This window comes from Rhipicephalus sanguineus, chromosome 1, assembly GCF_013339695.2.
Source record: "Rhipicephalus sanguineus isolate Rsan-2018 chromosome 1, BIME_Rsan_1.4, whole genome shotgun sequence".
NCBI lineage: Eukaryota > Metazoa > Arthropoda > Arachnida > Ixodida > Ixodidae > Rhipicephalus > Rhipicephalus sanguineus.
In genome coordinates this window covers 15,925,323-15,941,535 of record NC_051176.1, presented here as the reverse complement: position 1 = coordinate 15,941,535, position 16,213 = coordinate 15,925,323, and the positions used below count along the sequence as shown (strand labels likewise).

The 16,213-nt window shown below is 48.7% G+C and overlaps 1 protein-coding gene across 1 annotated transcript in view; it reads left to right on the top strand.

The window, feature by feature from the left end:
- LOC119389632 (roquin-1) overlaps window positions 1-16,213 on the top strand; it is a 264,759-nt gene that overhangs the window by 204,525 nt on the left and 44,021 nt on the right. Inside the window, exon 14 of the mRNA XM_049412057.1 lies at window positions 14,393-14,489. Coding sequence (XP_049268014.1) covers window positions 14,393-14,489 — 97 coding nt within the window. The remainder of the gene's footprint in view (window positions 1-14,392; window positions 14,490-16,213) is intronic.

Below are 16,213 nucleotides of genomic sequence, written 5' to 3'. Positions count from 1 at the left end.
GGTCGAAATTCATCCGGAGCTCCTCACTACAGCGCGTCCCATAATCGTACCGTGGTATTGGCACGTAATATCCGAGGAATTCAGTTGCGTCCCAAAATTCAGCCGATTTGAGAAGCACAATGGAAACCATCATTTTCTGTGTGACAAGCTTCCCGATGCGCACGTGGATATCCCATTGCCTTTTCTGCCGCCGGTCCAAGGGAAAACCAGCCACGTTTACGACGCCTTTCACAGTATCCGGTTTAAGCATTTTGGCACGCAGTACACGCGATTTCTCTTGTGCTGTTTACCCATTACTGAACTGCAAAGGTTCCGCAATGTTGCACCAACAAAATCCATCGTAATTCACTGGCCACACGCACAGCAAGTTGCAGGACACACCGACGACGAAGCACAGCCCGCAAGTTGTCGCCAGGCAAGTTTTCGTTCTATCACCGGAACGCGGCTTTCACCGGTTGCCGCGTGGCGGCGCCACCGTAGCTGAAAGTTGCGAATCTTCCAGCGCTCACCGCAGCACCCGCGTTAGCGCCGTTCAACCCATGACGCCACCCGTGCGCAACGCAGCTGCTTCGCATCCCATCGGCATTCTCTTCGGGGAGATGGTCCAATTTTTTTTCCCTTTCACTCCCCTTGCGTTTGCCCCTCTGCCCGCGCCGGAGGGGCCCCAAGCTGTTGTGTTCTGTTCTCTTTTGTACTCCAGCTGGGAAACCGAAGAAGGGGGGGATACTAAAGGACGCAATGGCTTGGGGGTCCAAGTTGTAAATCCCCCTACTCTTTTTGTTGCTTTCTTTGCTGATAAAGCCCGCACCTCCCCCACCCACCGGCTGGGGGTGAGGGGGATCAACAGTTCATTTTCATTTACCTCGCGCCCTCCGCGTCGCGATTTGCTTCGCGTCTTTGCTCCGGGAAGCGCTTTTTTTTTTGCTTTTTCTCGGTCGCCTCAATGCTCCACCAAGACTGCAGTGTTCGTTTCGCAGAATCGCCAGCCTTGTCGATCACCGTGAAAGTTCGTCTTAACAGAAGAGTACAGTTGGGTGGTTCGTCTTAAAGGGACCGACAACTGCCCAGAACATGAAATGAGATGACTGCACTGATGAAGATTGTCCGTCGCATTGACTCAAACCAACCCTGTTTATCTCGTGAGAGGCGGAGTTATTTTACGCGACTTTCAATGAAGAAATAAAAATATAACTTTTAATATCTTTTAATATAAAGAAATGAACAATATTTTAGTACTAACAGAAAAGCCATCGTACGCGTACACCAATCAACGGTCACGTGACCGGCTTCATTGGACCATTTATGATTTCGCCGCCAGAGGCGCCAAAGGTCATTTTACGCGACTTTCAATGAAGAAATAAAAATATGACCTTTGGCGCCTCTGGCGGCGAAATCATAAATGGTCCGATGAAGCCGGTCACGTGACCGTTGATTGGTGTACGCGTTCGATGGCTTTTCTGTTAGTACTGAAATATTGTTCATTTCTTTATATTAAAAGATATCACTCCATAAAAATCTACATATAGGCATGCGTTAGTTGTATGCAACAAAGTGGCGCTGCCTTCGCTTGGCATAACTCAGTGGAGAAAAAGAACTAGGAGGCTCACTAGTAAATATACGGCTGGTAGTGTAAGCAGTATGTCAACAAAGAGCGTTAAGCGAAAAGTCAGAGAGGCGGAGAGGATTTACTGGATGACAGCTATGGAGAAAAAAACCGGCTTTGAGTAACTACCGGAAGGGCAAAAATGAAATAAGGAGGGAGGCATTTTACGACAATTCAATGGGAAGCGCTTTACTGTTTGAAGCGAGATCGGGTTGCCTTAGAACGGGTAGTTATAAAGCGAGATTCAGTAAAGAAGAAGAACAATGCACGTGCTGCGGGGAAGATCAGGAAACGGCGGAGCATGTTCTGATTGAATGTGGAGACATCCACCCAGGTGTACGTTTGGGCACGAGCCTACATGACGCCTTGGGTTTTAGAGACAATGGAAAGCTGAACACACCCGCGATTGAAATAAGTAAGAGACGGTTAGAGTATTGGTGGCAGAAAACTAGAGAGAAAGGACAAAAATAAATAATGGGAAAAAAAAAATAAGGACATTCTGCCGTAAAGGGCACAGAACGAAGCTGAAAACTTAAGGTTTTTTTTGTCTTCTGGAGTAAAATAGTTTTAATTGAAGTAAAGACACTAGGCCAACGCTAAAAAAAAAGAAAAAAAGAGTAAAGGTTTTTTTTTTTTTTTCGAGCCTGGTGGCACACTTGTCACCGCCCCGTTATAAAGGGGACGCTCATAGCATCCATCCATCCATCCATCCATAGGCAGCCTTGACACAGGCGCAGCCAACCTTGGGCGCAGGCGCACGCAACGCTGTACAAATACCGAGAAGGTGTATAAAGCCACATCATCTCATTGTAACAGCTTGCTATTTTCAAAAATGGTTGGAAAGCTCAAAATAAAGGTGGTTAAGCATATAGTTACAGTAACTCCTGCGAAAGCAGAACAACGACAGCTTTCACAAGGGCTAGCGGCATCGCTATCAATTCTCAGCGTTGCTGGAGCAAGCCTTCATGCGTGTTTGGAGCCATTCAGATCGAAAAATACTGCTTATAAAATAACTACGGCCTGTTAGGATAAACCACTGCAGCTACAAACGCTACCAAGGGTAAGCTTCCTGTCGCGCCATAAAAAACTGGGTCGAGAAAAATCAGTTGTCGGTCCCTTTAAGCAAATTTTTTTTCGCATTGAGTCTATGGGAAACCAAACAAACGGTTCTCTGTTGTTCGGCATAAGCGAGAATTCTTCTTAACCGAGTTCGTCTTAACGGGAGTTCTTTGTGCATATATATATATATATATATATATATATATATATATATATATATATATATATATATATATGCACGGCCGATAGAGTAAGGGCCGTTTGGCCCCCCCACTCGAGAATGAGTTGGTACACCACTGCTACCACTGAGTAGGGCCTCTACACTTTAGAGCACTCTGTCATGATTTTATGCTGATCTGCGTGGCCCGAAATTTACATAATCGACAACGAGAATACGGGCAGGAACCAGGAAACGTTTTAAAGACCGATGAAACCCTCTCCCTGTTTCAGGAAATTATTTTCCATCGGAAAGGAATAACATCACCGCCGCTCTATATCCAATTTACTATGTGTCGATGAGTGTGCAGAACTGTTTAGTGTTTTAGTTGGGCTGCATTGGGGAGCTAAAAAATGTTTCCGCTTGAGTTTCCGATTAGCCTGCTTTGCTTTGCCAACATTTTTAAATGAACCTAAATGCGTTGGCTTTGATTATCGTATGGTAGCTTGCAGCGATCGCGGCGGCTTGGAACAAGACGAGGAATAAGGCAGTGGACTCGAGTACATAGGGAAGCCCAGCTTTCAAGCTTGTCCCGCAACTTGATCTACCGGACCAGCGAAATGGTCAAGGTCCACGGTTTTCTGGACTGATAATTGTAGGGATTTATCGTCCCAAGACCACGATATGATTATGAGAGACGTTGTAGTGGAGGGCTCCGGAAATTTCGACCACCTGTGGCCTTTTAACTGCACCTAAATCTAAGACACGATTGCGCATGTTGTGTGCACTTTGTAACGTGTGTCCTCCCTAACTTCTTTGTCCCAGTAACTGTAGTGCAGCATTTTAATCATGCTAAACCAACCATCCCAATACCTCACTTTGCTAAATCTAAGCACACGGACCTCAAGCATTTTCATCTCCACCGAAAGTGCGGCCGCCACGGCTGGGATTCGATCTCACGTCACGGGTTTTCTGGACTAAGGAGACTGAATTGACAGCCGGGCTAGTTACCTCTCCCTCTCAGCAAGTATAAGTTGACGAAGTTGTAAACGCGCACAATTAGCTGAAAATATTTATTAGGCTCCTATGAAGCCATCTCGCCAGCTGCTATAAGCAGCCGCTGCCAATGTGATTGGCAGGCAGGCTTCTTGAATTACATTCAGAATGTGGCACTGTCCGGCTATTCCAAAAAATGTTTGGGTATTGTTCAGCATAGTCATGCGCTCTATAGGATGAACGCATCATTTTAACACCGCAAGATTTCACAGATTTGTGACGTGGCGTAACAAGCACGCGATTTTATGGCACACCGAAAATGTTTGATGAATGGCAAAGAATCAATGAGCAAAAATATGCCGTATTGAAAATAGCGTATTATCTTATTTTGTACGTAGTCGACGCATCAGTGGTCATTAGGCAATCGATCATTTTGGGGTAATTTGTTGTGTCACGTTACGAGCAGGCGCTGTGTGCATGACCCAGAACATTTAGACCACTCATAAACAGCTAACGACCACTGCGGAAGGAAACAATGCGGTATAGTTTTAACGTCATAATCGACCACATTTTTTTAAAAGAAAATTTGTGCTTACACCATTTGCATAGGTGTATTTACTTGGAGAGGCCAGAGGGCCTTCCAAGCAAAGTATGATACAGCGCAATACAACATGGACAAGACCAAACAAGACTAGCGCTGTTCACGCTGAACCTGTTTGGCCTTTCTTGCCTCTGTTGTATTGCGCTGTTTTCTACTATGAATTCGCACGCTTCAAGCAAAGTTGCAAATACAAATACAGTAAAACCTCGGTGATACGAATCTCGCGGGGTTACCAAAAATATTTGTATCACCAGAGAACATGGAAAATCAGTATGCGACAAAAGAAAGTTGGCATACGCTTTGATTTAGTGTTTTACAGGGCCGCAGCGACGTCATGAACAGCTCTGAATGATTGCCAGTAAAGCTTTTAGACGTCAGTGATCATACTTGTACTCGTAAATATATGGTGCATGTGCGCGTGTGTAATTAATGAACCAGATGTGTTGTGCCCCGTCACCGCTTCCTGATCTTACTACACTTTTCTGCATGACACAAGAGTACTGCGGCGAAACTGATTTAAGAAACGCTTTGCACACGATAGATAGAGGCCAAGCTCCTTCACCAAGACCCTCCGCTTCGTCTCTTGGGGTCTTTGTCCAACTTTAATGGGACTTCATGACGGACCCGCAGCCCAAGTTTCAGTCTTATTTCATAGAACATCTGATTGCGGGCACATGGCTTGCATCGACGTGGCAGACACCTGTCAACACAGTACAAATACGCTGCTGCCTCGAGCACAGGAGCACGAGTCAACGCGTCGAAAAAAAAAGCACGACGTCAACGTCATCTGTAACCTAAACGCGAAGGCGTCTAAAGGCCTCCAAGATTTGCGCGCACTTTCTCGGAGGCAACGACGCACCGTTGATGACGGCGCAGCGCGCATGCCCCCGCCCGCACCTGTCTGCCGAGTCTTCCGCGACAGCGCGGGCAGCACTTGTTCGTACCTGTGCGCTAGCGTACGTTCGTATCAAACGTCGCAGGGTGCAAATCGGTTCGCAACAACCGTACTCCAATACATTGCAGGATAATGGGCCTTGGCAGAGACCACAGAAAAATTCGTATCAACCCGAAATTCGTACGAGCCGTGATCGTATCACCGAGGTTTTACTGTACGATGAGTACAACAAATGATACACTCCTAATAGAACACATTCTTACTTAAAAAGAAATTGTGGTTGACAAGTTAACAGTAATAGTAATAAAAATAATAGTAATAATAAAACAATGCGCTAGAGGCATTATTTAGACTAGGAGCAAACAAGACAAAATATAAGATACGCAAACCGGAATAGCTGCAAGAAAGTGTATTACTAAACACTAAAAAGAAAAGGTGCAGTCACTGCTACCTACATTATAAAACGCAATTATTAGTGAGCAGCTTCTAGACGTTAATGTAATTTCAATAAATGATACAAATCTATACTACTGGGGAGGCCGCCATCGATATAATTCCATTCATGCATAAAGTTGTGCGGTTATTATTGTACTAAAAGAGTTGCTTGCAATACTGTTACATACAGAATACGTATATTTATGGATGTCCCAGAGGATGCTACGTAGAACTGACTGTACTTTTTCTATAATGCGATTAAGAACTGCTACTCAAACTCTATCTTGTATAGGAAGAATCGCATCAAATTGAGTGCAAATATATATATATATATATATATATATATATATATATATATATATATATATATATATATATAATACACATACGACGGACGGAGTGAGGGAGGCTTGCCCAGCCCCCCCCCCCCCCCCCCCCCACTCGCGAACAAGTTGGTACGCCACTGTCAGCTGGTGCGAGAAGAATGAGGAACTGTGCCAAGTGATACCACCATTTCAGAGCTTAAACCAGTTAAATTCGTGGTGGTACGAAAAACAAACAAAATTCAGCTGCCTATGCCCCGCGCTTCCTGCAACGCTGGCCGATGTGCGTGAACAGGCGCTGTTGTTCAATTCTAAAGTCGTAGTGCCGACTCTCAACTTGAGCCATTGTGATAGGCTTGAAAAATGCGGCCTGTTGTCAGTTGCTTGAGCTCGTCTTTGTACTTGTCGACGAGTTGTTGTAGCCTCAGTATCTGGCTCCTCAAGTATCTTTCTTTTCTCTTCCATTTGCCCTTTTCTTTAGTGAGCAATGTAGTGGCCGAATGGCTCCTGACCTGGACGCTTTTGTCACATGGGGCTGCCTGCCCAGCCTTGTGCACGCATTATTGTGACGCTGTCAGGGGTGCAACAGCTGCGCCAATTGCGCTGATTTGATACAATTCCTTATTTTTGCGCCAAGCTGAGCCAAAATCGTGAAATTTGTTCAATTGTGCCACGCTGCGCCAAAATGCCCGGCCAGTTTCAAAATTTTCTCAGTTGCACAAATTTTAGCGAGAAATGGAGGCCACGTTGGTCATCTGCAGTGTGGGCATCATCATCCAATAGATGCACAGACCCTAAACCTAAACCCCCCTGTCAAAGAAAAGAAAAAAAGTCGCAGTTTCACCGCAAGGACGAAGCAATGAATGCAATAACAACAAATTGTAACGTTATACGAAGTGAGGCTGGCAGCAAACTCTGTTGGATACGATCTCGCGTAACTCTACAAAACGTTGGTATAAGAGAATACGGCCACTCCAGTGAAAGATGCTCTTTCTGCACAATGTCTTCGCATTGAGAGCGCAGCACGTAGCAGGATTTTGAGCCGCCTGCTGATGGCTGCCGAGATAGTGCACGCGCCAGCCATCACGACCGCGCCCTTAGAATCAAAGTTCAAAGTGGCTGCTCGAGCGACAGCAACCCCCCCCCCCTCGCACCTTTTCATGCTCGTTCAAGACGGGCGGGGCGTTTACTATCTGCTTCGACGGCAGGCTTGCCGAGCGGAGTGGTGTTTTCGCATGCGCCCTTCGAGCGATGGAGATGGGCTGGCTCGCTTGATCTCTGCCTCAGCTGCGTTAGTCACCCGCACTCGCGCGCTTTAACCTGCGGTAGAACATACTATGCGCGGGGGGATGTTATCAGTTTAGACTTTATGCGGGACATGACGGCAAAAACCCGTCGAAAGTGTCCATATAATTGCTATCACAGTAAAGAAGGACAGTGGTTCTCAAATTTCCTGATGCTTGTTTTATTGCGTGCAGAACGCTTTTTAAGCCACTTTTGCCGCATTACACTGGTGTCCTGTGGAAAAGCGTACTGAAATTTAGAAGGGGCTATTAGTAATAGCTGTCAGGGACACAGTACATTTTGTTCCTTAATTACTTATTCGTGCACGCACTATGTGATTACGAGTACTAGTATGATCGCTGACGTCTAAAAAATTATTGGCAATCATTTGGAGCTGCTGTGTGTGCCGTTTCTGCTGCCTTGAGAAACAAATAGACAAAAATGTATGCCAATTTTATTTTTTCGCCCCCCCCCCCCCCATCACTTGCTCCTGCTTTAAGAATCTCCCAAATTTCGAGGTTGCCAGGTTTGCAGGTCCACATTAACATCTGCAGTGCCTGTCGAATTATTTGACAGGCCCTGCAAATGCTAATGTGAACGTAGTCATTGTTTGCACTGTGGGGTGGCTCAACACACCGCTTTTATTGAAATAGCAGTGTTCACGGGCACATTGTATGAGTTATCTGATGTTGAATGGTTTGTACGTATTTGTTTTCTTTTTTAAAAGTAAGCCTTCTTTGTTATACTGCTCCAAATTTGGGATTTAGTGCTAAAAAATTCTGGTCTTTTCTGTGACCTGCTCCAAATTTGGATTTTTGTGCTCTAAAAGCAACATTTTGCTGCTCCATAAATTGCTCCAAATCCTATTTCGGCTCTTGCACCCCTGCACTGTGCATGATGACTGTCGGTTGTTTCGCTGGTTGCGCATGTAGTGTTCATGGGCTCCAATTCTTTAGCTTCAGGACCTAATGTCAGCGCTGCACATGGCGGCGATCGCGAGGCAGCGTTGCTACTGGTACATTCGTTGACTTTTCGGACGCAGCACGGTCATGTTTAGTGATACTTGCCATGCTTGGTTCAGTTGTTACCTTGGGCTGCAAACGTAAAGGGTAGTCTGCAAAGACCGATGCTACAGAATCCTTCTTAAGCAGCCGCTTCTTATATTCTATGAAATCTTCGGGTCGTAAATGACGGCTACATATTCTAGTGTAGTGGTGAAAACCTGGTGAAAACCTCCATCAACTTATCCAAGATCACACGAGCCGTCAGCTTTCTAAGGGGGAAAAGTTCTACCCACTTAGTGAAGTGATCCGTGATCACCAGCAAGAATTTGTTTCTGCTAGGAGTTGTGGGGTACGGTCCCATTACGTCACATGCCGCGATTTGCCAGGGAGTCTGATTGTTGATCGGCTGCATGAGGCCGGGCGGTCGTCCGCCTCGGGGCTTGACGCTTTGGCACACGTGGCATGAACGGGCGTAACGAATTACGTCCCGCTGCATGCCTGGCCAGGTAGCGAGGCGACACAACTTAGCATAAGTCTTAGGGCCGCTCGCATGCCCAGCAATGCACGAGTCATGAAAGTAGCGAAGCAGTGCTCCTCTCAACTTGCGCGGTATAACGACCTTGAATGACTCACTTGTGTCATCGTCGGATGGGACTGTAAGGACGCCGTCAGAATCCAGCAGATAAGAATCCAGCGCGCTCACAGCATTACCAGCTGTTGCCGAGCGCTCCGCACCGACAGCAATACCAGCTGCCCCCGTGTGCGCGGTGGCCTCGCCACCCGGCTCCCGGAGCCCGTCGAACACCTTTCGACAAAACGGATCTTTCTGCTGAGCTTTTAACAGCTCCCTTCTGCTGAAAACAATCCCCGCGCTAACAACAGCCTCTACGTGGTTCACGCTTGTGCCTTGAACTGACGTTTGTTCTACTGTTTCCGTTAGCGCTACCTCGAGTGTCTCGCTCTCAGTTCGTTCCGGGTCAGTCTCGTGACGGACTGGAGCACGCGATAGCGCGTCGGCCGCGGCATTGTTCTTGCCGAAGTCGTAACGCTGCAGAAGCAATGCCCAACGAGCCAGGCGGCCACTTGGTTCGTTCAAGCGCCTCAACCACGTGAGCGCCATGTGGTCCGTCTCAATAACAAACGCCACTCCGTCGATGTAATAGTCAAACTTACGGAGAGCGAGAACTATCGCGAGACACTCTTTCTCTGTTACCGAGTGGTTCCTCTCCGCCGGCGTTAACGAACGGCTCGCGAACGCAATCGGTCGGAGGGCACCTCCATGCTCCTGAAGCAAAATTGCTCCTAACCCCAGGTCGCTTGCGTCTGTTTGAATTACAAACTCCCTGTTAAAATCGGGTAGCTGCAGTTCAGCCGTGTTAGCCAGCAACTTAGTGAGGCGACGCAGTGTGGCCTCCTGCTCTTGACCCCAAGCCCAACGCTCGCCTTTCCTCAAGAGCTTTGTCAAAGGCGCCTGCACTGCCGCGCAGTCTGGAATGAATTGGCGATAGAAGTTCGCCATCCCCAGAAAGCGCCTCAGCTCACCGATATCTTTCGGCGACGGATAGCTGACTATCGCTTCAAGCTTACCCTTATTCGGCGAAATGCGACCCTCGTCAAGCGTGAATCCCAACAATGTTATTCGGGTCGCCGCTATCTGAGCTTTATTCGGGTTCAGAGTGATGCCCGCAGACCTCAGCCTTTCTAGAACGTCTCTTAAGTGGCGCAAGTGCTCATCGAACGTTTTCGAGTAAACCACTATGTCGTCTAGATATGCTAGGGCGTGCTGCCACTTTGCCTCTCCCAGAACTTGGTCCATTGGCCTCTGATAAGTAGTGGGAGCCCCCACCAAGCCAAAAGACATTCTCCTGAATTGGAAAAGTCCCCTGTGGCATGTGAAAGCTGACTTCTCTCTGTCCCGCTCGTCCATTTCGACCTGAAAATATCCACGACTGGCATCGAGCGTCGTAAAGTACTTCGCCCCGCCTAGGTTGGATACCAACGATGAAATGGATGGAAGAGGGTATGCGTCCTTCTTCGTAACCTCATTCAGCCTGCGGTAGTCTACACAAAGGCGATATGCATCATCCTTCTTTGGAACTAGAACAACCGGGAAACCCCATGGGCTGTTTGACCTTTCGACCACGCCTGTGTCGATGAGTTCGTCCAAGGCGGCGTCGAGTGCTTTCCGCTTAGCCAAGCTAATTGGTCGGGGATTGCATTTCCAAGGTCGTGCGTCACCCGTATCAATTGTGTGCTTGACCAGCGTAGTGCGGCCCGGGCGGTCAGTGAAAATCGCGTCGTACTCGTACAACAGCGACGACAGCTGCACCCTTTCCCTTTCTGGCATGCTGTGTGCTTCTGCCAAAAGCGGGTGCACTGACCTTCCCTGTACCGCGGCACATTGTTCTAGCGGGGTTACTCGCTTACTCCGCGCGCTTTCCTCCTCTCTCACTCGCGCTGCTCCCTGCGATTGGCATGCCGTTGTCAATGCGGGTGCTTTCGAGAAAAGCTTTAGCGCGTCGCCGTCGCGCTCTCGGTAACCGCATCTTGCAATGTCAATGACAATACCTGACTTGGCGAGAAAGTCTCGATTTAGAGTCATTGACAAACCGGGAAGATGGACAAAGCGTTGTCGCCTCACGCGTCTTTCCCAGCGGATCACAAGTCTAGCCGCACCGCTCGATTGCGCTGTGCCCGAAGCAAGGCGGAAGGTGGTGTTGCTTTGTCTCAAGCGGATATTGTTCTCGCAGAGATGGTGCAACACCTCGTCCCCAAATAATGAAGCGCTTGCCCCAGTATCCAAAAGTGCTACAAACTTCTTTCGAGCTATCGTTAACTCGATTAACGGTGCGGGCGAGTCTACGGCATCACCTGCGCGACAGACTGTAGGTGCTAGTGATCCGAGCGCATCGGTAGGACTACTAATCGCCGCGCGGTGCCCTACGTGGTTCACCGGCGGCGTCGTCCGTTTCCCGAACCGCGTGTTCGCTCCTGAACCGGCGTGCGGCCGCATTCGCGGGCGATGTGCCCCGGTGCGCCGCACCGGTAGCAAGGACCGCGGAAACCACGCCGGCCCGGGCGCTCGTCGCCACGATCCGGCGGGCCTCGCTCCGCGTTGCGCCGTTCGTCTGGGCTCGTCTCGACCACGTGCTCCTGCCGCGGAACGTCACGTGCAGGCGCAGCACGGGCCGTACGAAGCGCGTAAGCGTAGGGGTCCAAAGCGCGGTCTGACAGTTCCCAACCGCGCGGTACGTGCTCATCAGCGAACAATGCTGACGCGTTACCCCTAAACGCCTCTGAACCGACCGCGCCACCGTTCCACGCGCAGCGAGGCTGTAGCGAGGCTCGAGTGACTGCGCTGCGGGTGGAGGCGGGCGGTACGCTCGCGCCGCGAGGATGTCCCCTTGTATGCGCTTCGCTTCGGCGGCGAGCTCTTCTAGGTCTGCGAACTTGCATCCCCTGAAGTGAGCCGCAAAAGTCGGGTGCGCTTGCCGTGTAACGCGCTCGACTTTCTCCGCGTTGGTGGCGAGAGGGTTAGCGAGGCGATAAAGTTCGTCCATCGCCCGTACGTACTCCAGCAAGGATTCGTCCGGATGCTGGGTGCGTAGCTCCAACTCCCTCCTCAAACGCCACTCATAATTCGCCGGAAGGAATTCGTCGCGGAAGCTCTCGCGGAACTCTTCTACCGTGCGGGCGCGATGTCCGGTCAGTCGGAACCATCGGGTCGCTTGCTCTGTCAGCGACACCGGGACCACACGCGCGAGAAGTTCGGCGTCGGGAAGCCTCATTGCTTGCTGACAGTAGAGCAATCGGTCGAGATACTCATTTGCGCTCCTGCAGTCGTGGTAGCCACTGTAGGTAGGCATGTCTACCTTGACATGTGGTCCCGCACTTTGCGAAGGAGGCTGCGCTGTGTTTTGCAATGCGCTGGCTAAGCTCTGCATAACTGACAGCGCATTCTGCAAGAGTACCTCGCTCGAGGGCACACTATTGCCCGAAGACGCGACCACATCTGCGGCTTGTGCCGAAGCAACATGTGGCGGCATCTCGCTGTTCGCGTCGCGAGGTGACGGGGCGCCCGGCGTGGCGCTCTCCGTCGTAGGCCTAGACCCTCCTAACGCGGTCGCTGCAACACCTTGATTGTCCCGCGTGAAACAACCAAAATTTACGCTGTCGGAAAGTCCAAACAATGCCCCCGCGTTAGCCATAAGATCGACATTCTGCGACGCGACATCAGACAACATGAACAAATCCTGGAATTCAGACATGCCCGTTGTCCTATGTTGACGGAGCGTCGGTAGTCGCTCGCGTCCACAAAACTAGCCGCGTTGCCAAATTCGTTAACGTTGGGCGCCAGATGAGGGGGTCCGCTCTATGTACGGCTGGTGCAGAAGCCTAGCCCCGGTCCCAGCCGCAAATAGTCGTACCGTGTCAACGTCCCCTTCCCGTAGCGCGCGTCATCACAGCTACGACGGGTTCGGGCGAATAAGGCAACAGGCTAGAACAACAAACAACACTTTATTGCTACGCTAGCAATAACGCGTAAATGTCGCGTAGAGGGATAGTCCGCTCTCGTAGAAAACAAAGGGTAACGCTTACACCTTCGGTCGATGATCGGCTGGCTGGTCTCGGGGCGGTGAGGTGTTACTTCGCAGGTCAGCAGGGCACGAGAGACCGTCTGCTCGTCTGCCCGGTTGTTTTATTCACCTCCCGTGTCCCTCCCCATCGCGAGGGTTGTTTCCCTCGCAGGGCGAGTTCCCTTTCCCGCGAGCCGGGATGCGAGGATTGGCGCGAGGAACAGCGGGAAAGAAGGGGTTGTCCGGAAAGGGCGACAGTGCTCCTCTCCTAGTGGTCCCTTGCCTCCTGCCGTCAGTTCGCGATCGCGCCAGCCTTAAGGAAAGGAAATGGGCGCGTGTGCTCTCCCACAACCGTTAGGCACGGTATGCGGTTCGTTTCGTGCACTCTTAACGTTGTGTACTGCATTCCTTTTTCGTGCAGACGTAAATATATAGGCCAGACGGAACATCAGGCTCAGAGAACATTTCAGCTCTCTAAAAGGTTCGCCATACTCGCATCTCGCGATGCACTGTCGGCAGTGCGGGTGTGAACCACTTTTGTCTGACACGGCGATGATGTACCGGAACCGGAACAAGCTGCCCAGAGAGATCGTAGAAGCGTTTTTAATTCTCATGAGCGATTCTGTATGTGTTAGCCAGGCTTCACTGAGCCTACTCCCGTGTGAGATAGCTTTTCTTTCGGCCAACCTGGCTGCTACCCTAGCCGCGTAATAGGAACTTTCTATTCTGAGCATGCGTGTTTTTATTGTGATGTTTTCGAGTGTATCAGTGTTCGACTGCGCGGTTTTGCGCATTTTAGTGTTGTTATCATTTTAGGTATAAGAGATGATCAAGACATTCACAGCAGTATCAGTTGTTCTCTCCATGGTGACTATGTGGTGGTGTGATTTAAGATAAATAGGCGAGGATTCAGGAAATAAACTTTAGTTTGAAGTTGGCGCTTGTCCTGTGCACTTATTCTTCGCTTGTGTCCGTGTCCCTTTGCGCTACTTGCCTTATAATGAGTTCCCACAAACTAGCCCAGTTATCCGTTCTCGATTTTTCAATTAAGACGAATCGTTTATATATACTGTCGCCTACCAGTGAATGGCACCCCCTGTGGGCAGTAACCGAGCTAGGATCAAGCTGTCATCTTTTGAGAGATTAAAAACCAGTTTTGACGAGTGCATTAAAGGGGAACCTACCACCCATGTACACGCAAATGTGCAAGCGAAGCTCAGCATTCCGGTCAAAACCGCGCCTAAATAAACTTTGAAACCGAAACCGAAGGTCAAACGGTGGTGCTTTAAAAACGTCTCCAAATAATGAACCGTTACATGCCCGAGCAAACGAGCTTTGCAGCCGTGAAAATGCAACAGAAAAAAACGATGTGGAATTTTTGTGTCGGTACTCCTTTAGTTCCCTAAAAAGCACTGCTCTGTCCTGGTTCCTGAAGGTGTGCCCTATTGCTACACCCAGGTGACGTCCCGGCAACCCCAGGAGCTGACAAGCCCCACTGCTGCCTTGCGTTTGCCCTTGGCATCTGCTGCAGCTGCCCCTTCGCTCTACGCACAGGGTCAGTGTGTCATGTTATGTTGCAGTCTAAAGGAGGCATTATTCCGCATGGTGGCCAGACTGATTTTGCACCTGAGATGGAAAAGTGAGAAAGGGACTGCTTTGCCTCATTGGCTCTCTCTGCCGTGTAATACTCTACAGGATTCTCGAGCTAGAACTTTGCTCTACAAGAGGTTGACATTTCTCCTTGTTCTGGATATTTCATATCAGCTGTTTCAGACAGGATGGTGCTGAAGGAGGAGAGGAAAGAGTGCCAAGAATGGCACACAGTTGGCATGAGTAATCTATGGGGCAAGGGATTTGATAAAAATGTCCAATTTTTCAGACTCCCTAGGGTTGGCAATATCATCCGAAAAATTGGGCAGTTCAAAAAGCAAATGCATGCTTTTCTGCTTTGCTCAAGTAGTGAAATCACCGCAGCAACATCCAGATAAGTTATTGACTTATCAGGTGTCTCAGTGCTCATACTGTAAGCCCTCGAGAATACAGGGGAGCCTCGGTGATACATTAGTTTCATTTGATGTCCCCGTGCCAATGTTTGCAACACGTGACACAAAAAAGGACCTAATACAGTTACGCTGCTTTCACCTAATGATACGTTCCCGGAAAGCACAATCATTTGGCACCACTGTTCGGTTTATCGCCAAACTTGGATCGTTTAGTATGCTCTCCCACCACTAGATCTCGTGTGTAGCAGAGAAGTCGCAAAGCGCGCGTGCTACTATGGCAGCTTTCGTGCATTACTTGCCTGCCCGTTTCATCAAAAAATGGTGGCATGTTCTCTTTCCGTGCTAGCAGCATATCGCCACGCTGGCCGTTATACAAATCGTATTCACAGCTACCACTGCCAACCCGATTGCGAGAAGCACTATGTTTATAGCACGTGTGTGGTTGTGCAGTTCGAAGCATACTGCATGGAAGTACCAATTGGTGATAAATGAAACGCATAAGTGATCCATGTGCCGCTTTCATTGAGAACTGTTGTAGTGTACATCGCTTGCAGAAATGAAAGCAGTCAACAGACGTTGCTTATAGGATGTGTACAACGGCCCTGGGAGTCTGGAAATTGTAGGGGAAAATTAGAACCACAGGTTTCAGCATCTGCACCGACAAATATATTCTGCATCAAATGTCAAATATTTAATCAAAAGGGCACTATGAATGGCAGAAAAAAATCTTTTTATCAGTGCGAATGGTGAGACTCAATGCGAATAAATAATTAATACACTTTCCAAGAACAGATGACAAGTCATAAATATAGGATTTCTTCATTTGTGTGGTCTGTGCATGAAATTTCACTGCAACAAAATTGTGCAACCACGAATATTTTTGCATGTCTCGTCAATTTCATTCTAGCAAGATTTGTTCAAGTGGACTACAGCCTGACATGAATAAACTTGGGTCTTTCCCAGAGCTTTTGATGTTCCTTCAGTATTGTGGTGACATGATCCTTACATGTCTTGCTCACTGGTTAAAATTTGTCACCAAAAGTGATAAAAAGTATCTAACTCTAGAATGTAACAAAAAATAACCAGCCTAAGCACTTCCAACCGAACAAATGTGCTTATACAGTAAATGTACAGTCAGGATCTCAGATCCTGCAGATTGTAAACTTTTGATATCAACTGTGCTGCTATACACTTGACATTTGTGAAAGAGAAAAATTAGAGGCATGAATTGAGGATGGCAAACCTTGCCTCCATTTTTTTTTTTTTGCTTATACTT